Source organism: Peromyscus californicus, unplaced genomic scaffold (genome assembly GCF_007827085.1).
Source record: "Peromyscus californicus insignis strain IS unplaced genomic scaffold, ASM782708v3 Scaffold_5__1_contigs__length_169319896, whole genome shotgun sequence".
NCBI lineage: Eukaryota > Metazoa > Chordata > Mammalia > Rodentia > Cricetidae > Peromyscus > Peromyscus californicus.
Window position 1 is genome coordinate 128,315,743 of NW_026294573.1, and position 27,045 is coordinate 128,342,787.

General features: G+C 43.9%; 1 protein-coding gene across 1 annotated transcript in view; it reads right to left on the reverse strand.

Annotated features, from left to right (window-relative positions):
• Positions 1–27,045, reverse strand: part of Pde7a (phosphodiesterase 7A) — a 116,394-nt gene that overhangs the window by 11,146 nt on the left and 78,203 nt on the right. Inside the window, exons 5-7 of the mRNA XM_052718751.1 lie at positions 7,077–7,140; positions 1,882–1,977; positions 1,403–1,503 (exon numbers count right to left, since the gene is read on the reverse strand). Coding sequence (XP_052574711.1) covers positions 1,403–1,503; positions 1,882–1,977; positions 7,077–7,140 — 261 coding nt within the window. The remainder of the gene's footprint in view (positions 1–1,402; positions 1,504–1,881; positions 1,978–7,076; positions 7,141–27,045) is intronic.

Consider the following 27,045-nt stretch of genomic DNA (forward strand, 5'->3'; position numbering starts at 1 on the left):
GGAGGGATGCTGCTTACTGCTCTGCTCAGGTACACTTCTCATACAGCCCAGGCCCACTTGCCTAGGGATGGCACCACCTATCATTGGGCTGGATCTTCTTATACCAATTAACAATTAGGAAAATACTTCACAGACATGGCCACAGGCCAGTCTGAGTTGGACAATCTTCAGTTGAGGTTCCCTCATCCCAGGTGATTCTAGGTATGTGTCAAGTTAACAGCAGAGGCTCACTATGACTCCAGCCCTTATCACATATTTAGAGTGTACATATGCAACCCTTGAACCTTCCATCCTTTGGATTCAGCCTCCCAAGTACTTACAAGCATGAACCACCCCACCTGTCTAGAAGGGATTTTTATGAAGACAAATGTTGTTACTAAATGGCTATGGATTCTAGTAATATCTGAGTTTTGTGAATAAGAAACTACAACTCTTTTAAAGTATCTGAAAGTCAGATTCACTATATCTATCTATAAAACTATCTTCAGGGCCCTTTTCAATAAAACAGAGAACTACTAAGAGGTGACACTCCTCAGTGAAATTCTGTGTTTGGCTGTTTGCTGGCAGTATGTGTATTTTCCTCTGTAATGGCCACTACAAGGTTCATCATCATTTTTATGTAAGATGTCAGTATCCTGCCCCAGTAGGCTGACATTTTCTACGTTAGGTAATAACATGACCCACAACTGATACTGCAGGCCAAAACTCCTTCTTTCTTTCTTTTTTCTTTTCGGGTCAAGATTTCTATGTCGCTGACATGTCTGTCATAAGCAGCCAGCACATTACTTAGGACATCACTAAATGTCCACTGCTAAGGAAAGCTGCTCAGCAGTCACCAGCTCCTGACAGGCTATGGTGAGAGGAAGCTGCCACAAAGTTCAGTCTGCCTTAAAACTCCTGGCAATCCTGCTATCTGGGCTTTTCCAGAGCTGGGATTTACAGGTGTTAGCCACCACTCCTGCCTTACAGTCAGGCTCTTATATGAACTGCCAGGGACCAGAAGAACAGTACTTAAGCACTGTTATCAAGTGGGCCTGAGCATCTCCAGAACAGGTGGAAGAATGCTTTTTCAGGCCTACGCCCCACGGCCCCAGGCTCTGCGTCAGCACGCCCAACAGTCTCACATGGGGACACCTGAAAACAAAACTCCATCTCTACTGAACGGAGCCCATGGGAACTCAATCACATGCCAAACGCTCTCACAGAGCCCAGGGTTCTCAGATGTCTGGGCACAGTTCTCTAGTTCTTCCACTTACAGCCACATCTGGAAAGTCAGTCAAGTTTGATCTCACTCTTACAGAAGTAGCTTCTGAACTTGCGCTGAACCACACTAACTTATGGAAACATATGTCCAAAGAAATTGTCTTGTGACTGTCACCTGAAGTTGGTTCCCACCGCTTACCTTAGGTTCCTTTAGGTAACAGTGCATGGCCTGAGTAACGTCTGCAGCATGGACCGCATTGTGGTAAGGATTTTGACTGTGGTAATCTTCTTGAATCATAACTGAATTAAAAAAAAAAAGACTAAATTTTTACTGTATAAGAGGGACATCCAAGTACTGAAAGTGGTAATTATGAGTGACCCATATACATTTTCCATGTGGCTATCAACTCAGATGTCCACATTCTAAGAGAGTCATCTTAATTCAGTCAGTCACCAGGCATTTCAATACCATGTCACAGCAGAGGGCATCAAAAAAGAATGTGGCTGCAAGGCCAACTGATCCATGGCCTGTCACACATGCTGCCTGTCACTGACCCAGATGTTGCTATATGGAGTGCAGCGACAGGCTTGTATGATCCTGAACAGTTTGTTATGACTGACTGAGAACCACACAGATTCTCGTACACTCTTATTGTTAAATGGGTTAGAATCACTTACCTAAAAATCGACGAAGTTTCACCATATCTAAATGGAAGTACTCAATCAATCCATGAAGACTAAATAAATGAAAGGTTAAACTTACTAGACTATTTCCTAGAAAAGAAAGAGGAGAGGCCACGTTAGTAAGACATGCAAGGCCAGAAGGCTACTGTCTCTAGACAGAGTCCGACCATGACCCCGGAAACAGTACCCACGCCCACTCTGTTCTACTAAAGTCTGCATGCAGCTCCTTACTCTGATAGCTATATACTTTAAGAAAAAAAAGTTTCAGTTTTCCACAAAGAACTGAAAGATAAAACTTTTAAGGATTTTCAGGTTAACTTTTTAAGCTACCAAATAATACTCAACAGTAGAATGGGAAAACTGACCTATAGTGAACTAGCCAATCCAACTTTATAAGCACGTCATAGAAATGAGTGGACTCACAGCAAATTTGGCCACAACCTTCCAACGTGGAAACTGTGTTTATTTTTACTGGAACACAACTAGGAGGGGACAGTCACCTCCTCAAGGTTCCCAAAATAGAAGCTTTGAGCTAAACCTCTCGCCTTTTCCTTACTTGAGCAGAAAATCTGAGAGCTGGCGGGGGGGGGGGGGGGGGGGGATGTGGGGGGAGGGCAGTATGACAAAACCTACCACCATGAAGCTATGGCCACCACTGCTGGGCGATCTCACTGTTTTGTTAGGGAAATCCCTCTGTCACTTTGTAAAGCACCTATTTCTAAGACTTTGCCATTCTTCTTAAAACTTTAACATGCTGATTTCCCATCTTTTCCCTCATTTTCCCCAAGCCTTTAGTTTCCCTTTCCTTAAACACTAATTCATCCGTCTCTCCTCAAAGACAGATCCTGATCCACTGGATACATCTGACCTCATCAATCCATGTTTTCCCTTCTCTCTTTCCTGTGATGTCCAAACGAGCAAAAACATCCAGACACCTGCACATCCCTGTGGCTCTCCATTCCCCACACAAGCACCGCCAGTGCTCATCTTCACGTGAATCCCCATCTTGACATGCTTGTCTGTTCCCTTCCCTGACAAAACTCTCCAGGTCCCCATACTCTGTTATATGTCTCAGGATTCTGTAGACTCCATTTACAGGACAAATATGCTATATTAACAGTTAAAATTGTTTTGAAGGGATTTACTCTCATAAGTTACTGCATCATGAATAACAGTAACATATATGTGATGCTAGCATCTTTTGAAAAATATGTTAAAGGTATAACAAATCTCACACTAAGAATTTACAATATTTAGGAGGTTAACAAAGCATTACCCAACAACTCATTAAGCCACTGTCAACAGAACCTACAGATGAGTACAGGTAAACACTTCAACACATCTGGAGTACCATGGGGGCTGTGGCACACAGGGGCAGTTCACAAGAAGGTTTTTTAATATAACACTCTGTGTGTGTGTGTGTGTGTGTGTGTGTGTGTGTGTGTGTGAGTGAGTGAGTGAGTGAGTGAGAGAAAGAGAGAGAGAGAGAGAGAGAGAGAGAGAGAGAGAGAGAGAGAGAGAGAGAGAACTTTGGCAAATCAGTTCTCCCACCTTTATTGGGAATTGAATTTAGGGTCACCAGGCTTTTGCAGCAAGAGTCTTCAGCTACTGAATCATCTTGCTGGTCCATAAGGATTCTTTTACACACACACATACGCACGCACGCACGCACGCACGCACGCACGCACGCACGCACACACGCATGTGCGCCATGGTAGATGCGTGGAAGTTGAAGGGCAACTTGTAGAAGTCATTCTTGCTTTCTACCACGTGGGTCCAGAACAACAAAGTCAAGTGTGTTGGCTAGTTGCAAAATCATCTTGCCAGCCCCAAGGTTCTTTTTAAAGATGACCTGGCATATCATCTCCATATGGAGAGAAAAAAATATCTGTAAGAAATTGAATGCCAATGAACCAGGCATGGTGGCACAGATCTTTAGTCCCCAGCACCTGGGAGGGGAGGAAAAGCTCTGTGAGTTTGAGGCTAGCCTGGACTACATAGTGAGTTTCCAGGGGAAGGAAGGAAGGGAGGGGGAGGGAGGGAGGGAGGGAGGGAGAGAGGGAGGGAGGGAGGGAGGGAGGAAGGAAGGAAACCCTATTTAGAGGTAAAGCTGCCACAATGAAAATATAGGCCAGCTAAGGTGTGGTGACCCCCTAGTGTTTAGAAATTGACTCTCCCTGAGAGCTTGAGCAGAAACACAAGCTGGCCACTCTCCCCCCACAAACCAGAGGCTCTCAGGAGCAACAGCAGGGCCTTGCTATGGCTCATCACCTGATGTGCATCCCTGTAAGAGGAGAGTCGGACAGTAACTGCACTCTCCCCCTCTGAGAGTGGATATAGGAGATGGATGCAACCTGTCCTGGGCAAGCCACTCTCTGCTCTGCCCGCTCCTTTCCTCTCCTCTCCCCTACCACTGAGAGAGCACCAGAGTAAGAAATACAAACCACCATTCAATCACATAAGCAAGGAGGGGAAACTGTGACCTTGGATATGGTGAAACACAAATCACAGAGAATTTTAGTTCTGAAAGGAAACCATTGCAACTATGTGGTGGCATTGTGTTCCTCAAAATATTGTGCACTCTAATAAACTTATCTGGGGTCAGAGAACAGAACAGCCACTAGATATAGAGGCCAGAAAATGGTGACACACACACCCTTTAATCCTATCACTTGGGAGGCAGAGATCCATATGGATCTCTGAGTTTAAAGCCACATTGGAAACAGCCAGGCATGGTGACTCACGCCTTTAATCCCAGGAAGTGAGGGCAGAAAGCCGAAAGGTATATAAGGCATGAGGACCAGGAACTAGGCTGGTTAAGCTTTTAGGCTTTTGAGCAGCACAGTTCAGCTGAGATCCATTTGGATGAGGACTCAGAGGCTTCCAGCCTGAGGAAACAGGATCAGCTGAGGAACTGGCGAGGTGAGGTAGCTGTGGCTTGTTCTGCTTCTTTGATCTTCCAGCTTTAGCCCAATACCTGGCTCTGGGTTTGATTTTATTAATAAGACCCTTTAAGATTCATGCTACACAACTATATAATGCAAGCTGAAGAACAATTTTTTCTGCCCATTTGTTCAATTACATTTCTTCAAGTAGATTCTCTCTCTGGTTTCCAAGGGGCTGTTGCTAGCTTCCTACAAAAGCAAAGGAGAGCGGCCAACAATAGGTGGTTTTCACTTGGGCCAAGTCATTCAGCCACATTCTCCAAAAACCCAGTTCAAGTGGGGTGGTCTAAGGAAAGGGGGTTAATAATGGGGACTGACAGAACTTGGTTCACAGAACAGTGGTTGAGCTCACTGGCTTTCACTCTAAGCCTCTGATGAGCAGGTTGTATACTTTTTAAAATTAAATTTAGAAAAGAACCACCAACTATGTCAATGAATGACAGGCATCCCAGTAGCTGAAAAACAGGCTATGAGCTATCAGTTTATAAGGCTAGCCTTTAAAAGTGCTGTGGCTGGTACTGCTCCATCTGTACCTATCTGTGATAACTGAAGTCATGTTTGTGTTGAGTTAGGAAGGAAGAATTTCCCAAATCTTGAAGGAGGTGGGCCACCTCATATTTCCCCATCTGCATTAAAAAAGGAAAGAAAGAGGGCTGGAGAGATGGCTCAGGGGTTAAGAGCACTGACTGCTCTTCTAGAGGTCCTGAGTTCAATTCCCAGCAACCATATGAGATCTGTAATGAGATCTGGTGCCCTCTTCTGGCCTGAAAGGGACACATGCTGGCAGAACACTGTGTACATACACACATACATACATACATACATACATACATACATACATACATAAACAAATAAATAAACCTTTAAAAAATTCCCTGGGATATAGTTTAGGAATCCAAAACAGACATTTAAAAGAAAAGAAAAGAAAGAAAGAGAAAGGAAAAACCACCAGGCCCAGAGGAAGGTCACCTGCCTTTCCAGTCGGGCAGCCAGCTAGGTGTCAGGGAGAGAGCAACAGGACACCTACCCACCCCAGGGCTCCAGAGAGGTGGAGAGAAATGGAGACTGACAGACAGGCAGGGATGCCAGGGCACCTGACTGGCAGAGCAAACCTCACGGTCTTCACCACTCTGCCCATCAGTCTTACCTGCTTCCTAGCCACAGGGCAGAGACAAGCAGGGGATGCAGAGCGGCCTTTCCTCTGCTCCTACTGCTCAGAGGCAATAACAGGGACACTCAATGAACTGCAGCGGGGCCAGTGAGATGGATCAGTGGGGAAAGGTGCTTGCAGATGTGAGCCTGACAAACTGAGTCGGAACCCAGGAACCCACAGGAGAGAGAACCCACTTCAGCAAGTCGTCCTCCGATTTCCACAAGTGCGCTCTGGCATGTGCAGACACACTGCCATAAATAAATCAACACATTCTTAGAAGAAAAGAAAAGGCAAGGGAACACATACTTTAGTCCACCCTTGCCAACAGAAAAACTGACTTCTCTGTGTAGCTTTATTAAAAGCCTACTTAGACAAAAGGGGCAAAGATGGCTAGTGTCACCAAGAATTCTGGCAAAGATTTTGTTCTAAATAAAAAAGGTTTCTAAACAGAATCCACTTTTGGATCCAAAGAGTAAAAAGAAAAGGCAATGCCAACATCACATAAGACTGGGCTAAGCTAGAGGCAGGGGACAGAGTCCCCTGTGACTCTGTGAGAAATTTCTCCAAACCACTCTTACTCTCCACAGAGTCTGAGTGCCCCACCTGAGCTACAGGCCCTTCTCCAGCATGGGGCGGCAGGGGCAGAGGGAGGCTTCGGGTAACATGCTGAGCCTCTGCAGAAGAAGGGAAAAAAGCCTGAGGACCAGCACACTCAAGAAAGGACCAAGAGGTCCACCACGCCTCTGGGCTAACCCTACATGGGAATACTGTGTCTGAAAACGGTACTGTGAATAGTCACACGCTGAAGAACTTTAAAGGGAAAATCAAGACTGCTATGAGATTCAGTCTGAGTTATTAAAAATGGCAGCAAAACACTGCCAATTGGCCAAGTCATGATTGAGATGTCTTTTGATTACTATCAAGACTAATAATAAAAGCAAAAAATTATGAAATGATTTCTGTTGGCTTTTTAAAATGCTGTCACTAGGTTCATAGCCTAAGTGAGTAAAAACAAGGACACACCACGCTGAGGCCCTCTCCAGAGGCACTAGCGACCACAGTAACTCGAGTAAGTCCAATGCTTCACTTACCATTTGTTAGTCTATCAAACAGAAAGATATCAAAATTCCAGTTTCCAACTCTGTCCAGCATACACTGAAATGAGAACCAAACATTTCTCCTGTAATTTAATCTCAGTAACACCCACTCTCTGCAGATAGTCCATAACAAAGTTAGATGGAAATGAAAAGTGGCCTATTTACTTGGAGAAACACCAAGGGTAATTGGCCTTTGTTAATTTTGTTTTCTAGTTTTGTTTTGTATTTTTCAATCCCAAACGTGTTTACTGGGATGGCTCCCACTCATCTTACATCGGGTGCTTTTGGCCTTGCTTTTCTGCCGTAGGGGAGGCCACCACACAGGACCACTGTTTGCAGGGCTGAAGGCCGCGGAGATTCACAGCATCCTGGGCATTGCACATCCCTACAGTGAGAACTGGGGCTCTGCACCACACGACCTTTCTTCTGTTTCCCCTTCTTGTCTTGTGGAGAGGGATGGGGAGATCCTTTGCATGAGGCATGTTCTTGTAGTGGTTGTCACCCCGGAAAAACTATGTTCTAGTTTTGAGGCAGGGTCCCACTTATGCAGCCCAGACTAGTCTACAACTCATGGCAATTCTCCTGCTTCAGCCTCCTGAGTGCTGGGGTCACAGGTGTGTGCCACCACACTTGGCTTTCATTCTCCTTTTAGTTAAGACATTTCCAACTGGCTCAAAAACTGTCTACAGAAATAAACTCCATTTGAGAACAAATTATTTTGTTTTTCAATTAATTACGTATAGGTCAGGTCAGTCTTTCAACCTGTTCCTATGATCTACATACTTAGAGAATTTGGAAATAATTTACCAGCATGTAACCCATATGCTGCATATTCTGAAATCAGATTTTAAAAATCCGCCCAAGAGTTATAAAGGCCACTGGGTACTCGCTAACTGCCGAGTATGTCCGATAACTGTCGCCAGTCCTCACTTACGCCTGGGAAACAGGCAAAAACTGGCTCGGCCAGGGCGGAGAGCTGCGATGGTGACTGAGGAGTCACTTCTGGACTTGGGTCCCCACACTGAACCCAATTCAATTATCTGCCATCCACAGTTTTTTTGTTTTGTTTTGTTCTTTTGAGACAAGGTCTCACTATACAACCCTGGCTGTCCTAGAACTCAGTACGTAGACCAGGCTGACCTCAAACTCAGATCTGTCTCCCTCTGCTTCAGAGCGCTAGGATTAAAGGCGTGCATGACCACACTTGGCTTGCTCACCAGCTTTTTAAAAAGACCCTGGAACTGGGGGTATTTATTGATGATCTTTAAATATCATTCAAAATTACCAATAGAACCGGCCAATTAACTTTTGGGATACTACGTACTTAGGTAAGCAGATCTACCTAAGTCCATATTTCGTGGGCTTTTAAAGTAAATACTTTATTTTGTATCCCAAAGTTCACTGTACATACAACGATGAATAAACCACCACAAGCAACATTAGTGTGACACTTGTGGAGACTTAAATCACACCACCACACAGGTTAACATGCTAACCGAAACAGCAGAGTTCACACACAGTTTAAATTTTAGAGGGTCAACAGTTCCCACTGACTTCTCAAGCAGGAAAACGTTCTTTTCTTTAAACTTTAACATAACTTCAAAGAAGATACCTCAAGGCCAATCTACATAACCTTAGAAAACCTGGCCTATAAAACTTAAGTAAAAAATAATTTCCAATAAATTAAAATTCAAGATTATATAAAATCCCACCTGATTAAAGAAAAACCCATTTCACTTCAATCCTACTAAGAAATTTCCTGTGAAGTTTGTAAGAGTGACAGAAATAACTGTTAAAAACAATGGCTTTAGTTAAGATGTAGCCGATGGAAGCATCTCCCCGGACTTTTGTCTGGAGCCCCTGGGTGAACTCTGCCTCTTAGGCTGCGCAGCCCCCAGCTTCCGTATCTCCAGCACAGAGGCATCAGATTGGGCCCTCTCCTCGTCTTCCCAGCGTCAATCCTGCCAGCCTACAGTTGACTGTTCTGTTGACCCACTCATTACTTAATGGTATAATAAATGCAAACGCGTTCACTACTTTTCTCAGAAGTTTTCCTTGTTCTGTTAGACCTGCTTCCAAACAATCAGCCCCCAATCTGAAAAGTTGGCTCAATTCAGACAGGAAAAAGGTACCTCAATCAGTATTTTGGGGAGGTGGTTCCAGTAACTTAACAAGCAACTCAAATCTTTTGGAAGAAGTTGTACAAACCTTGGCTTGTCCATTATAATCGTCATCTAGAATGTTTAGAGAACTAGGAACTGTGGCGCCCCGGAAAAAGCGCGAAGATCTGAGATAGCGCTGGAAACTTAGCAGCCTTCTGATGTTCCTGGCCGACACCGACGCTTCAATTTCAGACTGAGCTGAAAGAAAGGGAGTAGCCGTGACACACAGGCAAACCCGCAGGGGCTGCCTCTGTAACACCCCGGGTCCGTGACACACAGGCAAACCCGCAGGGGCTGCCTCTAACACCCCGGGTCCGTGACACACAGGCAAACCCGCAGGGGCTGCCTCTGTAACACCCCGGGTCCGTGACACACAGGCAAACCCGCAGGGGCTGCCTCTGTAACACCCCGGGTCCGTGACACACAGGCAAACCCGCAGAGGCTGCCTCTAACACCCCGGGGTCCATGGGGTCCATGGGGTCCACGCAAGCACTTCAAATGTGCTATATACACGCACTACAATTTTTCCCTTTATTTTTCATGTATGGGTGCTTTGCCTGCATGTATGCATGTGCGCAAGGCTAGAAGAGCACTGGCTTTCCTGGGACTGAAGTTAAGGACGCTGTGAGCCATCTTGTGGGTGCTGGGAATTGAACCCAGGTCCTCTCGAAGGACAGCCAGTACTCTTAACTGCTGAGGCATTTCTACAGCCCCACATACACATATTTTTAAAATTCATTAATTGCCACAAACAGTTCTTTCTAGGAGAGGTACTTCATTTCTATTTTGAACTGAAGAAGTAAAAAGTTTTGACACCTTTAGAGAGCAACGAAAGCATCTGGATTTAGAAGCAGTTTTAAAATTTAATTTCTGGTAACTGCTACTTCTCACACTGTTGCTGCAATACACTATATAAATATGAAATCGGAAGCAAGCACACACACACAAATTTTAGTCTCACTACTGAAATGCCGAATCCCAGTCACACAGGAGGTATTAACAACTACAGTAATAACACATCTCAAATCCTAATGAGACAGTTTAAATATCTTAAAGATAATCTTAACTATAAAAAAAAAAAAAACAGGGAATAAATCTGTATATATCCTGGGAGGGTTCTAAAGGATAAAAATAAAAAAGTTCTCTAAAGAGAAAAACTCTGGGGACCGTGGCTGTCCTTTCAACGAGTGTAACATTGTTTCTCCCCTCTACTGTCAGAATAACCCAGCTCCTTTGAGCACCAAAGGAAACGAGATGGTGGTTATTTAGCTCTGTACCTCAGCTCCACAGTCCTTCCACCATTTAAAGTTACTGAGTTACTCAACTACAGGCCTCTTAAGAATCTTCGGCATGCGCTCATGAACACCAGTTTTCTGTGTGTGTGCCGGCTCCCATGGTTATACTACTCATTTCCTCATCCCCTCCCTCCCTCTCTTCCTTCCTTCCTTTTCTTGCATTTATTCAGTACCACAGTCAGACTATGGAAATTAGCAATCGGTAGCATCCAGCTGTTACTAGCAATGTGATGGGAACGTCTCTACCACAGAGAATCTGTCTTTCTCTCTCTCCAGTTACAGAGTAGTATGTGCCGGCAGTTCCACAGCCCTGCAGTTAGATGTGTATGCTGACAATAGTCCCGTCTTCCTTCTTGGTCAGGACACAATGTTCTTTAGCTCTCACAGTCACTCTGACCTTCCTGGTTCCTTTCCAGGTGGAATGTAGCCTCTCACTTTTTTTTTTTTGCCTTCAACTCTGCTATGATTACTATTAAGTGTTAGTTGGAAGAAATCTAGAATCATGTGGGAGACTAAGCCCTCGTGTTCACCCGTGGCGGGTTATTCTCAGTTAACCAATGCAGAAAGTCCCAGCGAAGAGTGACCAGGACCATTCCCCTGTGGATCTGGACTGGAAACGGATGGAGAAGCATCTGGACCCCTGCTGCTTGTCATTGTTCTCTGTTTCCTGACTCAGGTGAGGAGATGTGGCCAGTCTCCTTAAAACCCACTGTGCATCCTGCCGTGACGGACTGTAACCTGGAACTGCATGCTGGAATGTGCCCTTTCTCCCTTAAGCTGCTCTTGCCAGGGTATTTTATTGCAAAGTTAAAAAAAAAAACAAAAAACCTACAAAAAAACAGGACAAACTAGTCACAGCCACCCATAACTTCTCCCTGGGCACCTGTGCTTGGGCATACACCCACACGCAAACACTTATAAAGATGACGATGCATGTAATTCTCAAGGTAACCACTAAAAATTTAAAAAGACATGCAACAAGAAAGAATCGAAGTGGTACACGAAGGAAGATCATACATTTTTTTCTTTCCTTATATTTTCTTTTTCCATACAATATGCCCTGATTACAGTTTCCCTTCCCTTTATTCTTCCTCTCCTCCCATCCAGATCCACCCCTTTTCTGTCTCTCATTAGAAAAGAACACACTTCTAAGGGATAATATTAAATATAACAAAATAAAGTATAATACTACAAAACTACCACATTAGAGTTGGACAAGACAAATAGAAGAAAAGAGCCCAAGAGAAGGCACAGGAACCAGAGACCCACTCATTTGCACAATCCGGAATCCATAAAAACACTAAACTGAAAGCCACGATACATACACGCAGAGGACCTGGTGCGGACCACCTGGGCGGACCTGTGCAGGCCCTGCGCAGGCTGCTTCAGTCTCTGTGAGGTCAGACGAGCTTTGCTCATGTCAATGTGGAGGGCCTTGGTGTCTTGGTGTCCTCCAGCCCCTCTGCCTCTTACACTTTCCGCTTCCCTTCCTTGGGGTTCCCTAGCTCTGAGGAGAGGGATTTGATGGAGACACCCCATTTAGAGCCGTGTGTTCCAAGGTCTCTCACTCTCTGCATGATGTCTGGCTGTGGGGCTCTGTATTTGTTCCCCTCTGCTGCAGGAGAACAGGCAGACTACAGATTTTTGTTAGTGTGTAGGAGAGAGATTACACATGTGCATGAAGGTAGCGGCTACTGAACTTTTTCCAATTTCTACGTTTTTCATAAAGAATCCTGTAATGACAGGCTCTGTGGAAATCCCTCTGCACAGCCTGACTCCCTCACAGTAAGTCCTCAGAGGCAAGGCAAGTGGAAAAGCTTCTGTCACTAGTGTCCAACACACAGGTCCGCTACAGAGTGAGATTTCTGTAAGTGAGATAAAGACGTTTCTAGAACTGTCCTGGGGGAGCTTCCAAAACACAATCTAATAAAGGGTTTTGGAACTATAAATCAATATAAAACACTCACTACTGTGACACTGTTGGGAATGTGTATTTTCTTAATGTCTGACCCCCCCCCCCCCCCCCGGTCTCTATAGTAACTAGAGGCGAAGTCCTTACACTGAAAACTCCAACAGAGACATCTTCTGGGGCAACCCATAAGGGTTAAGTTGGGAAGACTGCGCTCAGCTTTTCTTTCAACCTCGTTAAACCTGAAGCCACTGTAGAGGGAGCCTTCAGGTTGAATGAATAACAGCTTCTAGGAATATATCAAAGAGGCGGCATTCGGGAATGGGAAAGAATCCAGTACCCTTCATTTGGATAATTACTAAAAAACTCACCCTCTGGCCAAATTACACAAAAATCCAAGCCTATCATCAATACTCAGATGAGCTCATTCTGTAACACGAGGTGAGTCACTGTCTCGCAGCACAACAGACAACGGATTAAACTTATCTTATTAAAGCTCAGCCGTCATCAAGGTTGGATTACTTGCTTCCAAGGTTTGTTCTGGTTATCACGGTTAGCTACACTCTGATACAGCTTAGAAAGCCACTGGCACAAGGAAGTTCACGTTATTATCAGAGTGCCTTGAGAAGCACCACCGCCCCATGCAGACCATCCAGCACCACCAAAGCTAGTGAGTATGGGCACTGTGTCTAGGCATCCTTTCTCTACTCTTCTGGACCAAAAAATAAAGTGGAGAACAGTAGGTGATTTTTAAAACATGCCGGGTTTTCCTCCTCATCATATTATAAAGTACAGAGGAAATACAAGCCCCAGGACAGGAAGAGAAAAGGGCTGGAGATGGGCTTCCATGAGCACCTGATTCTCCTGCAGATACCTCTCTACTACACCCCTTCTACAAACCACAACTATAGGGCACAGCTGTTAGATTAGAAAGGCCCTTCACAAAAGCCCTCGGCTCTTGAAACGGACCACTGCTCTAGTAATCCACAAGGGGGTGCCCTGTAACCACTGGCTCTGTACATAAATCGGACACAAAGGAAATTACTATGGGAAATTACTGCTCAGTTCATCTTTATAACTAATAAGTGCTTTAAGGTTTTAGCTCTAGTCTAATACTATGTTGAACAAAGACTGAATAAAAAATTCCAAATACATTCTAATTTTTTCTTCCCTTCCCTTAGTTTCCCTCAAAAAAAAAAAGTTACATAAAAACCACATCTAAAAGTCATTTAAAAAAAAAAAAAGTAATTGCATTTCTCCTACCTGTGTGGGACAAGGTTTTAAAGAAGAATTTTTAGACTTAGCAGGTATGACCAGGTGGGAAACACTGTTCTAGGCTGCTCTGAGCAATCGTCTTCAGCTACCTGTACTGAGAATGGAGACGGGACCCCAGAATGGGAAAAGACGGGCTTAGAACAAAGACTCATCCGGGTCTCAATCCTGCTCTGTCACAAGCTTTGTGACAGGAGGCAGGTTACTGACAGTCTCTGGATGTCCTCCGTTCTCTATCAGGAAAACAGGCCTGAGGACTGTGGTAGAGTCCAAATGAGAGAACATGCAGAATGTCTCTGCATAGTTCTGGAAAGAAGCAAGCACTCAAAATTACAAAGGATAAATTATATTTATATTCAAATGATAATTATAAAGATAATACTTTAAACCCAGACCAGATTTCTTTTTCATGGTTACACATTTAATACTGAAAACTACTGTCTATGTAAGTACTTCAGAACTAACTGTACATTCACAAGATTTCAAAATAGTCTCAGGACTTTAAAATGAACATGTAGTTCAAGCTTTACTATGAATAAAAAGTGAGCCACTCACAATCTCAAATTAGATCAACTCCAGTAAGAATGAAATGTATCACCAGTATTTTCCCCTCAAGCAACTCTTATAACCCAGGTTCACAGAATTAATGCTCATTCTGATGATTTAATAACTAAATAAGAGATACAGAACTCTTTGAGACAAGACTGTTCTTGCTATGGATTAGGTATCTTCATTTCTCAGGCTGGAACATATGTTATTTAAAGCTCAGGTCTTGAACTTAGCTATGTACACATGAGATTCTTAATTCCCTATTAATGAGCTGGGAGAGAAGGGGAAGGAAACAGAGGTTTAGTGCACACTTCCTTCAAAGAGCAGCTGCAAAAGCACATCAGGGTGGATTTCAGCTTCTCCAGTCCTGCCGAGTACAAAAGAGCAAACGCCACAGGACTGGAGTAAGATGAAGGTCCAATCCGTATCAGCCCCCCTAGTTTATGTGATGAAGTCATCAGAGACACCTGGAATACGCATTTCTTCCAAGTCTGGGACAAAGCGATGAAAATCAACGCTTCTTAAATGCAGGTGTCAAGAACATTCTGGAGACCAGAGTGACATTTCCGAGTGCATCAACATGACAGTGCTCATCTCCACAAGAACCGGCTGGTAAGGGACTACTACTAACAGGAGTAGGAACTTGGGTCACTGTCAGGAAAAAAGGATGGAGTTCGTGTGCGTGTGCGTGTGAGTGTGTGTGTGTGTGTGTGTGTGTGTGTGTGTGTGTGTGTGTGTATGAGTGCACACGTGCACACGTGCATGCACACACAGGCACGCACATGCACTACCATGTGTTATGCTTGCAGCAAGTTAGTTCTCTCCTTCCACCATGTGGGTCCTGGGTATTGAACTCAGACCTGATGACAAGTACCTTTACCACTGTACCAATCTTGCCAGCCTTGTTTTAAGTGACAGCTGTGGGAGTGGAAGAAATGCTGTCGTGGAAGGGAGCAGGTGTGATTTCAAGATAAATATGCGGGAGTCAACTAACTTAACCGACACTTTAGACAAAGTACGGCCCTGGTCTATAATGGCACATGTACAGGTGCAGGCTGGATGTTCACGTTTGAATAAGAAACTAAATTAGAGAAGACAGAGAGTCACCGCAGCAGACCATTCAATCGTCAAAACAAACTAGTCTGTGAATAGGAAGGTGGTGACGGACAGTGGGAATGGGAAGGGGAAAGCAAGGACAGACAGACAGGCGAGGAAAGTGCCAATCAAACGTCATTGCTTACCGGGCCGAAAGTACAGCAGCTGCTGAACATGGCGGTAGCCGCCCTGGTGCAGCTGCTCACAGGGAAGCCGAGTTAACCAGCCTGCTCCGCACTGGAAAGCTCAGGGCACACACAGACCCAGATGCTGTTCCTATCGTGTAAGCATGGAGCAAACAATCTAAGCCTAATAGAGCCTTGTTAGGATGACAGGAAACAACCCGAAGCCAATATACCTGAGGAACTACGGCAAAGGGTTCTGTATGTTTCAATAGACAGTCATAATAAAGACAATGTAAAAGGCTTAACTCAAAAGAAAAGCAGCACGTAGCCTGAACTTGGGGGAAGCAAATAAAGATTATCTGAGGGGAACTGTAAATAAGACCCTGTAACTCTAATTGGTAGAAGACACATAGCTCCAGTCGATTCAGTGCAATAAAAATATCTCAGTATCTAGCATGAACTGGAGCTGCTGGAGAGGAGGGATAAGTAAATAAATGAAGGGAAAGCCTAAAGCTAAGAGCTTGGGGAAACAACGCAAACACTCTGGCTCCCCTGCCGCCCTAGTACGCACTGGTGGAGAGCGGCACTGAAGGAAAATGAATAGGCGGAGATAATGGGTAAAACACATTTACATCGCTGAAGTAGTACTGGGAGGCCAGGGAAAAAATGGAAATAACTGCATTTGTGTAGACATGAAAAACAGTAAAGAAGCATTCCATGTGTTACATCTTCCAGACGTTGCAGAAACCACATCCCCTGTCTGGTGACGTCAATGGGCTTTGGCAAATCCCAAGGAGAGAACAGTCAAGCTGACAACTTCCATTATGATTTAACAAGCATGCCAGAATCTAAGTAGAACAGGACTGTAATGGTGTTATCTGAGGTACTGAGAGACAAAACTAGGGCCTTGCACATGCTAGCAATAGTTCTACCAACAAACTACATCCTCACCTGTAACTCTTAACGAATGAAGGAAAAGATGACTGAGTTTCAAGCAAACAAAGGGTTACCTGGTATGTGTGTGTACATGCCTCTCCCCCCTTACCCGCCCCCATGGTGTGTGTGTGTGTGTGTGTGTGTGTGTGTGTGTGTGTGTGTGTGTGTATGTACCAGAGGTTGAGGTCAAATGCCATTCTCAATGGCTCTCCACTTTTCCTGTTTTATTTCTGGTAGTGATGGTGTTGAACCTAGGGCCTCATACATGTGAGGCCCACACTACCATTACACTACAGCCCTAGCTTCCAACTTTATACTTGAGATGGGGTCTCTTGCTGAAGCTAGAGATCACCATTTTACTCAAATGGCCACCAGCATGCTCCAGGGCCCTCCTGTCTCCGCTTCCCTAGTCCTGGTACCCGAGACTTGCTCTCCCACACCCTGCTCTTTATGAGGGTGCTAAGGATCTAAACTCAGGCTTACAGGGAGAGCACAGTACTGAGACATGTCTTTGACACAGAAACACATATCAACATAGAATCCAGTTATATTATCATGTCTAGTTAATTTAGGAGACCAGCTATCTATGGCCAATAGAACACGGGAAAAGAGAATTTCTGCAGGCTACTTGGGACTTTTGCTTCAGCCTAGTGAACTCAAAAGAAGGAAACAGACATGAGCTTCCCTCTGGGTTATCTCTCTGGGTTTGTTTGTTTGTTTGTTTTGTTTTGTTTTTTTAAGCAGGAGCCTGAAAACACGTAGAGAGGGAAGCTGTCACAACTGAGGACAGGATCCTGAGGACGAGGCAGGAGGACAGACATGTTGAAGACCCACAAGCTCCAGGCCACAGTCAGCCCAGCACCGACCCGGCCCCGTGGTCTCCTCCCTACATTCTCTTCCAATACCAACAATGACTCACTTAGGAAAGAAAGACGCCTTCTCTTAAGCTTGTGCAAATACACATAATAGATGTCTCTGAGCTACAACAGACAAGACAAAAGATAAAGTTCATAAAATACAAAGACTGCTTCAGAAAACCTCTTGGGTGAAAGGTACCTGGGGGACTTTTTAAATCTTGACATGAAGACATTCCTAGAAGTTCAAATGTAGGGTGAGACTCATCAAGAATGAAAGCGTCTCTGACATTTCTATCTAAAAAAGACCAACCTAAAAAAACAGACTTCAATCAGGAAAGCGGCTTCACGCAGGAAGGGGCCAGGCTGGTCCTACCTGCACAGACTCCAGATCTTTGGGAAGCATGTCTTGGCAGAGGACCTCACCATGGAAATCACTCTGCTCTGTGGCCATGAATAAAAAAAAATTCAAAATGTCTCCAAATTTAAATTCTCCCAGTTCTTTATAAATAACTGCAGGACTGCTTTAATGTAACTTAATTAACAAAAATATGATCTGAATATAAGCCTATGACTTTATATAAAGGACTAATTTCATTATATCACATTTTTTTTCTCTCTAAATGATTCAGTAACACCATCATTTAGGGCATTAGTATCACAAACCAGGCAAATGTGAATTCCTTTGCATGAACTTACACATTTATATCTGATTATCCCTCTGTGTGTCTTTCTAGTTCTAGTGGTGACATCTGATAGGAAAGATGTTGGGAGTTCTTAATACATATTATCACTGTCCTGAGTCTGAAACAACTGTAATTTCCATCCTGTGTCTTAGTTCATTGTTGGTTGAACTTTCTAAGTCAGAAAGGACTCTGTTTAGTAAGGTTGATCATTTATTGTAGTTAATAAGCTCCTGTGCTCAACTGATTTTCTTTCCTTCATTGGGGATAAAGGGAGATAAGACAAGGTCTCATATAGCCCAGTGTATCCTCTTTTGGCATGTACCTGAAGCTGGTCTTGAACCTCTGAACTTCCTGCCTCTACCTCTCAATTGCTAGGATCATAGGTATATGCCATTAATTGATTTTCCTCCTCCTCCTCCTCTTCCTCCTCCTTCTTTTTTTTTTAACCTCCCAGCCTACACCTTCCCAGAAGATAGATTTATCTATCTATCTATCTATCTATCTATCTATCTATCTATCTATCTATCTATCTATCTATCTATTTATGAGGCAGGGCCTTGCTATGTAGCCCAGGCTGGTCTCACACTGGCCTCTTGTCTTCATTTCCTGAATGCTGGGATCATAGACAGAAGCCACCATACCCAGCTAAAAGGTCTCTTTAAAGTAAAAAAAAAAAATGCTGGGCAGGAAGGCCTATGGCAAATCCTACTGTGAAAGTATACTTACAGGCCTTCAGAGAATAAGGATTATGGTAAGAATAAGAGGTAAGCCAAGACACAAAAACTCCCAGCAAAGAAAAGTACTGTCTACGTAAGATTAACATTGAGGTCCTTCTTTAAAACCTTGGAGCCTGTAATCAGTTCCCCAACTGGTAGCTATCTGGCTTAAAGTGGCTGACAGGAGAATTATCCTTCAGAATGTGAACCCAAGCAGGGTTTATAATGAGCCATATACAGAAGAAAAGCTCAACGCTGCAATGTCTGGATGTCTCATTTCTAGGAAAATCTAGTAAAGAAATTTACTCAACACAGAGGAAAACATGTAATCTACAAGTTAAAAATAATTGCAGCACCTGAAACACAATCAGCAGATGGAGGCAGAGCACAGAGAATATAAAAGCCCAGACTAGTCCAGCTCCCACACTCTGCTAGCACGCCGTGTGTCTTTAGTTTGCCAGTGATTCTTCCCTGTGTCTTTCCTCCTCCCTGGTGAGGAGACCTGATCCTGGGCGCTCAGCAGGGACATGGGGGACAGAAACCCTAACGGGAAGACAGAAAACCACCAGAAGAACTATGAACTGAATCACTGAAGGCTCAAGGAGGCCAGAGGGGACAAACACGACTGCAACTTAAGAACACAAACACACACAGGACTTAGTAACGGGCGAAATCATTAAGTAAAAAGGGGCAAAACCAGCCAAGACTTTGCAGCAGGGAAATGAACAGGGCTAGGACAGAAGTAAAGAGGTGCATAGAAAGGTGGGTGGAGTTGCAGACAGAAAATTCTAGCTGCAATGACTATAATACACCTACATGAGAATTTAAATAACATTTTATTTCAGCATGCATGTTTTTATGTCATTGTAAAAGTAGTATTATTTTAAATTATACATGTAAGAGAAAAGGCATATTATAGTCTTTTAAAAGGTTGGGTTACCTGAACGTTCAAACCTACCCTGCAAAGTCAACTACGTGCAGGTGCCTTTACCAAGTCAAGATCCCAGGAAGTAAATGAGCTTATGGCTGCAGGTGTCTAGGCAGAAGGGCACTTCATAAGGAGCAGAGAGAAAGAAAAACTTTGCCTCCACAGAAATAAACCAGATATTTCCACCTTGTATGAAAAGAAGAAACACTCTACAAGGAAGAGCCCTGACAAGTCATGGCTAGCTACCCCTGAAGGTCGTGGCAGTTCAAGTTTAGTGCATACATGCAGACCTAAGGGTTACACATTTCACTTATCATCCAATCTGGCAATCTTTAACTCGGAAAAGGAATATGTAACAATCTATAAACTTATCTCCACCAGCAGCACATTTAGTCAGTCTTCTCTTATTTTTAGATTATGTCTTATTTCTTCCTGGCTTCACAATGATGTAAGAATTCCCTACTATTCCATTCCATCCCTTCCCCACCAAAATTTACCATTTGGCCTCCTATTTGAAACTTCTAGCATCCTTTATAGCAATCTTATTTCCCAGATCTTCTTTTACTGTATTTAGTGAAACTCTGGGGGTGTATGAGAGAGAAGACCCCTAAACCAATACATCAGAGACAGATGTCTCCAACAGTCTTAGGACCAGAGGATTTTATAGCAGACTCCTCAAAAGTTTAAAAGACTGATAGTTTGAAAGCTGTTCAAACTTCAGATCATAAAAATGGAACCAAGCAAAGTAATTTTATAAAGGAAGAAGTCTTTTTAAGAGCAAATGCAACATTCTTACTGGAATGTCAGTCAGTAATAAAATCTTTTAACACCGTCAACAAACAAGAATGCCCTCAGTAAAGGAACCAGCAATAACTCAACAGTAAGCTGTTTTCTGTGAACTAGCCACACTGCCCAGTTCGAGGAGGGAGCAGAGAAGCTCGGTCCTATAGACACTTTCCCTTGTAGATCTCTAGAATTTATTCTTTATATTGACCACCCCGAATCTTCTCTCCTCTACTCTTAGTACTGTAATCAATCACACTGACTTTCTTCAATGCTTAAAGCAATCTTACGTTCCAAGCAAAAATCTCTCAGTCTTCCAATCCATTACAGATGTAACCTGACATGCTCTTTGGAACGCTTCATCTTACACAGGCGTGATTCGGCTGTAACTATTCTTTCATATTCATGTAGGCAGTATCGAGACTATGCTAGCCTTAAGAATAAATCTAAGTGTATTCTGTTTCCTCTACTTCGGCTTTATTTTTTGTAGCACTTCACAGCTAAGGTCTTTCCTTTCTCTTCTAGCTTCTTGGTTCCTTTGCTCAGCAGGCCCCCACCTTCGCAGCTCCTGACGTCAGCCTCTCCTGTAAACAGGTCTGCTACCCCAGCCTCAGGATGCCCCGAAGCCCAAGGGCTACAAGAGCACCCCACAACAGCTGCTCCAATTGGAGAGGACGGTACGACAGGAAGTGGAGGTCGGTACGACAGGAAGTGGAGGTCTCCTCCCTGGCAAACTGGTAACTGCCCCTCTGCAGGTACAGGTTTTGCCTCTTCTACAACTTTTGCTATTTTCTCTTTGACTTTGGATTTCACAGTTGTGTTAGGAACCACCTAAGCACGCTTTTTCTTCAATGTTTCTCTGCTTTGCAGCGCGTTTACCCATCCACCCCAGAGTTCCCCAGAATTTTCTTGAGTGCAAGCAGCGAGAAATATTAGATAGAAGTATTCAGATTGTGGAGATAAACAGATAGAAAATACAGGATAGCCTCAAGAGGGCCTGGAACCTATTCCAGGGTATTTATAGAGACACCAGGGGTGGAGCAAAAGACCTCCTCCCCCCAGCACAGTCAAGTGCAGACCATCTCAGACACCTGCACTCAGGCCCGTGGTCCTAATCATCCTCAATTCGGAACCTGCTGGGTAAAGCCATGAGGAACCTGAAAACGGGCTCCCACACTGCTTTAGGCTTAAAATACTTCTTGATCTGCATTTGAAAAGGTGGCTGTTCTATGACAGCAGCTTTGAGTCATTTGTTACTGTAGGAAGAAGTGATCCTTCAAGGCAGCCCCGGTGTCCCTGTACACTCTCACTGGGTGTGCAAAGACTGAGAAGCCGCTAACACGCTGCCACTAGCATCTGTTCTTGGGATGCTTGGTACAGACTGCAACCACCTTGACATAACGAGTGCGTAAGATATTTCAAAGTCAGGATTCATTTCCAGCCTTACGAAGTGCTTCGGGGTTTCACTCAAGCACCGAGGTAAAACATGAGCTGCTCCCTCAGCCCATGCAAAGGTGGCAGGCTGTAAAGCCCTGCTTCTGCTTTTCGAACAGTAAGTGTCCAGTGGAAGGAAGCGCTGGGCACCTTATCCCCTTTCTCAGAATCAGCACATGACCCTTCAGGGGAAGGGTGGGTGACTCACAATGCTAAGCTCTCCTCCCCACCTCATTATATTCTGAATTATTTAGGTTGTTTTTTATATTCTGTCAAGTTTGGCTTCATTTTTTAGAGTGTTAATGTATATTACTAAACATTACCAAAAGCCGAACGAGTCCAAAACTAGATTTAACACATTGAGTGTTTCAGAGTTTTATCCCTTGTTCCCCTTTCTCTCCACTAAGATCAAGACACACACAAAATGTTTTTAAAATATGCTATTCTATCAGTATTTTTAAATAAACCAAAAAGATGACACTTCATTCAACTTCTAAAATACTATTACAAAATGTTATTTGCATAAAAATGCTGATGTTATCTCAAGTAAAGAAGAAAATCAGTAACAGAAACACCTACAATCTAATTTAGCTGGAAGTGTGGTTCAATTGGTGGAGTGCTTGCTGGGCATGCACGGAGCCTTAGGTTTGATCTCCAGCACCTCAGAGACCAGGCACAGTAACTCACGCCTATATGTAAGGCCCAGGAGGGAGGGAGAGGCAGAAAAATAGATGTTCAAGGTCATCTTGGGCAACACAGTGAGCATGAGGCCAGCCTGAGCTACATGAGACCCTGAGTCAAAAACAAAGTCCTAATCATTATTCTCTTCTAGTTTCTCTCTCTCTCTCTCTGTTTTTTTGTTTTGTTTTGTTTTGTTTTTGAGACAGGGTTTCTCTGTATAGCTTTGTGCCTTTCCTGAAACTCACTCTGTAGCCCAGGCTGGCCTCGAACTCACGGAGATCCGCCTGCCTCTGCCTCCCGAGTGCTGGGATTAAAGGCGTGCGCCACCACTGCCAGGCTCATTATCTCTATTTTTTAACGTTATCTAGAAATATAGTATAATTTATGAGCTTATGTTTTTAAAAAGTCAGAATATAATACAGCATTTTTTTTCTTCCTTGTATTCTTTCTCCCTGAGAAAATTAAATGCTATGAAGACCAAAACTTGAGTTTTGAAAACATGAGAGAAATACGTACAGTGAAAAACACGGAAGTCAATATATGGGTGTGAAACCTCTTCTTTCTGCTTCAAATCCTGCACGGCTTCTTACGCGGACATCTCCTGGACAGTCAGGAACAAATGTAAGTTTAGAAAGGCCCATGTGGGATCCTACTCCTCAGTATGGCCCCGTCACAGGAGGCCAGTGAGGAAGGTAACAGGTTAGTATAGCAACATACATACATGTGAAAATGTCACAATGAAACCAATGACTGTATGCTAAAAAATAATCCAAACAAAATAAGCTGAATGAATGGTTAAGAACTGGCTTATTTGGAGGAGGTAATAAGATTTCAGTATTGAGTTGTAAGTCTGGGTTAGAAAACTTCTAAAAATTTCATTCTTTAATAATTATCTATATTTTAAAGGTCATTTCATAAGTCTGATGGGGCTGAACCAATCACCATAAAAGGCCAGTGGGAAACAAAATCTGTTTCACAGAAGAAAATCCTAAAACAAAACTTCAAAAGCCATAGCAAGAAGCAGGCATCCACCACCACACCTGCTCTGCTGAGGCGGGCACACTGGACTGCCCACAAAGAGTATGCACACGGGAAATTTGATTACTCCCAAGCAGCCTGCAAGGCCTCTGTGCACTGGAAATCTCTCTCCTCACCCGAGGTTTTTAGCAAGTTCTTAAACTTTTGTTTTTACCTGTTTGATGCTGTTCTTACATAAATGCACATGATTTTCAGATAATTTCATGACCAATTACCAGGTACTCATTGTATCACAGGCATTGTTAAATTCTGCAATCAAACCTAAAGAAGAACCTTAGTTCCCATTCTGTGGATGCAGAAATTGGGCTTTGGTGGATCAAATCGCATTTCCATGCCTCGAGTTAGTGCAAATGACAAGCAGTACTTAAACCCACACGGTTCAAAAACGCAGCACCTTCCTGTTAATGCTGCCACAGAGAGCAAGTTCATAACAAGGAGAGCCTTGTAACCTCCTGTGCTCCTAAAACTCTGACTTCTTGAGGCTCTCCCTTCATCAACTGTGACTCCATCTTTATCTACCAAGGCCTCTTTTATGTAGTGACTCCTCATTACGACAAAAGTTTGCCGAGTACATGTCAGACCCAGCACATACCAGTGCACAGTTTACCTTCTCGGGGACAGACAAATAAAACAAACACATAACTCCTTTCTACGGGGGAGGGGGAGAGGCTATAAAGTAAGAGGAATGGGGAATGGAGGGATGGGACGGGACAGTGTCACTGAAGAGGTGTCTAAACAGGGACCTGTGGCGAGTGAGCCTGAAGGCTATCAGTGGAAAGAGGTTTCCAAGCACAAGCAAGAGCAAGCGTGAACACCCTAGGCCCAGGAGCACACTTGGTGTGTTCGCAGCCAAGGGAAAAGGCCAGCATGGCAGGAGCACTGGGCGAGGGAACTTGGGAAGAGTGAGCTCAAAGAGGCATCAGGCTGGATCCCACTGGACACTGGTATCCAGCATACCAGCTTTGGCGTTGCTCTAAGGCTGAAGTCCTCAGAGTCTTCTGAACACACAGTTAACATGACTTCAGATGACTTTACTGATGGAAAAGGTTCACCTTGGTTGTGTAGACCACAGTTCCGGAAGACCAATTAAGGGCCAAGTTCAAGAAGGAAGGCAATACCATGGTTTAGATCGGGCAGAAACACCATCAGGATGCAGCCAGGCTGGTTATTTGAAGCAGGACTAGTCAATGAACTAGACATAGAGTATATAAGAAACAGGAGTCAAGAATGACTTCCTTTTGGGAGAATGGAGTTATATCTATTGAGATGATAAGACTACAAATGTGGAAAACAAATATTCCCAGTCCTGTTAAAAGTTTGAAGTACCCATCATATACCCATAGAAATAGAGTAAATATGTCTAAGGATTTGTTTCAAGGGTAAAAGAGCCATAAACATCTTTTTTAAGAGACAAGGGAAGAGGTAGAACAGAGTGGAAGTGGGGTAAAACACAAAAGATATGAACTAAACTAAAGAGGAAGGAGTAAGAGCGAAAACAGAACTTCGGGATACATTTGGGCTTAAGCGTATAGAGTCCGTGAAGGACTCAAAAGAAAGGACAGACGCAGATAAACTGTAAGGGATCAGCCCGGCATCTCAGAGCTGGGGGCGGAGCTCTGAACACGAGGAGAAAAGCCAGGGGCAACTTCTCAAAGATGAGCAAATATGCCTACCAGGATCTAACTGTGCGTGTTTAATAGTGTGAAATAAAGCGCAAGGGAAGTGTCTGGCTGAAGAGGGAACGCCGGCAAGGGGCAGGAAGGAAAAATGTCCACATATGTGCAGCTGGTTACACTGACTTGTGAAACGAGGTAATAGATAAGAATCTTAAGCACCAAGTCCTCTCAGTAAGCCCCCCGAGAACAAAATGAAGACTACCTAATAGGAATTTCCCAGATTCGTCTTCATCCATGCTGGCATGCACTGCTTTATTTAGCAGCTCTAGAAACCTGTTTTCCCACGAAGAATGCTCCAAAACAGTTAAAAGCTGTACGCTAAGAATACTGTCCTACTAAACCAGACTTCTAAATTGTCTAACTCTAAACTGCCTCTATTTATTCATCACATTCTGTACTAGTTTTCAGATGCTAGACTTCAATTTCTTTCTTTCTTTCTCTCTCTCTCTCTTTTTTTTTTTTTTTTTTTGGTTTTTTGAGACAGGGTTTCTCTGTGTAGCTTTGGAGCCTGTCCTGGAACACACTCTGTTGCCCAGGCTGGCCTCGAACCCACAGAGATCTGCCTGGCTCTGCCTCCCGAGTGCTGGGATTAAAGGCGTGTGCCAACAACGCCCGGCTTAGACTTCAATTTCTGTTACAAGTAATGAAAAGGCTACTTAATGAAAGATACCTCATCCCAAATAATGTGACTACAAAATTAACTGGTACTGATACAGATTGTGCTTACCTAGCATACGAATATATAACGCAGTCTGATCAGAACTGTCATAGGAAATAGCTCCACGTCTCTGGAAAAAAAAAAGCATACATTTTAGTACATGATAATGAAATATCTAAAATTTAATTAGTAAACATGCATTTATTATTTATTACATATTATTTGCAAAGCATTGTGCAAAAAAGGTTGAATCTACAAAATCCGCTCTGGAAATCTCCAGCTGGAGGAAAGGAAAATACAGTACAACATGGCTGAGAACTACCATGACAAATGGCTACAAGAGAAAAAGGTTTGTGACGCACAAGCTGATTTCTTTTGGAGGTGTGGGAGGCTGAGAACAGACCCCAGAGACTCTGGCATGCTAAGAAAGCACTCTATCATTGAGTTCTATCTCCAGTTCTACAAAAGGCTGTTTCTTTTTAAAAAAAAAAAAAAATCACGAGTTACCCAGTGGAAGAGAGAGAGGGTAAAGGCAATCTACTGGTGTTCAGGTCCATCTCCAAGCCCCACTGGTGTTCAGGTCCATCTCCAAGCCCCAGGTCTTTATATGTTAGAAGAGTGACTATTTCACGTCCCACTCACAATCCTCCAATGGCTCCCACTACACTGGAGATGAGCCCACGTTCTCGGGTCCACGGCCTCCAGGATCTGCTTCTGGCTGTTCTTGTCCTAGCACACCCCTCCCCACTATGATGCAGCCCACGCGGTCCCTTCCTCCTCTCACGGTGCCCAAGGCGGCCTTCACACTGCTGCCCCCTGCCTGCTGCCTGAGGCATTGCCATTCCTGCTTCTTTCTTTTTTTTTGAAGATTTATTTATTTATTATGTATACAGTATTCTGCCTGCATGTATCCCTACAGGCCAGAAGAGGGTGCCAGATCTCATTACAGATGGCTGTGAGCCACCATGTAGGTGCTGGGAATTGAACTCAGGACCTCTGGAAGAGCAGCCAGTGCTCTTAACCTCTGAGCCATCTCTCCATTCCTGTTTCTTATGGTCTGGATGGAACAATCTCAGACATCCCTGACTCCCAAAGCTGCAGCCGTCTGAGAACTATGTTCTCCTGCAGTACCCCCACAGCACTGGCTCCATTTGCTACTGCCTTTA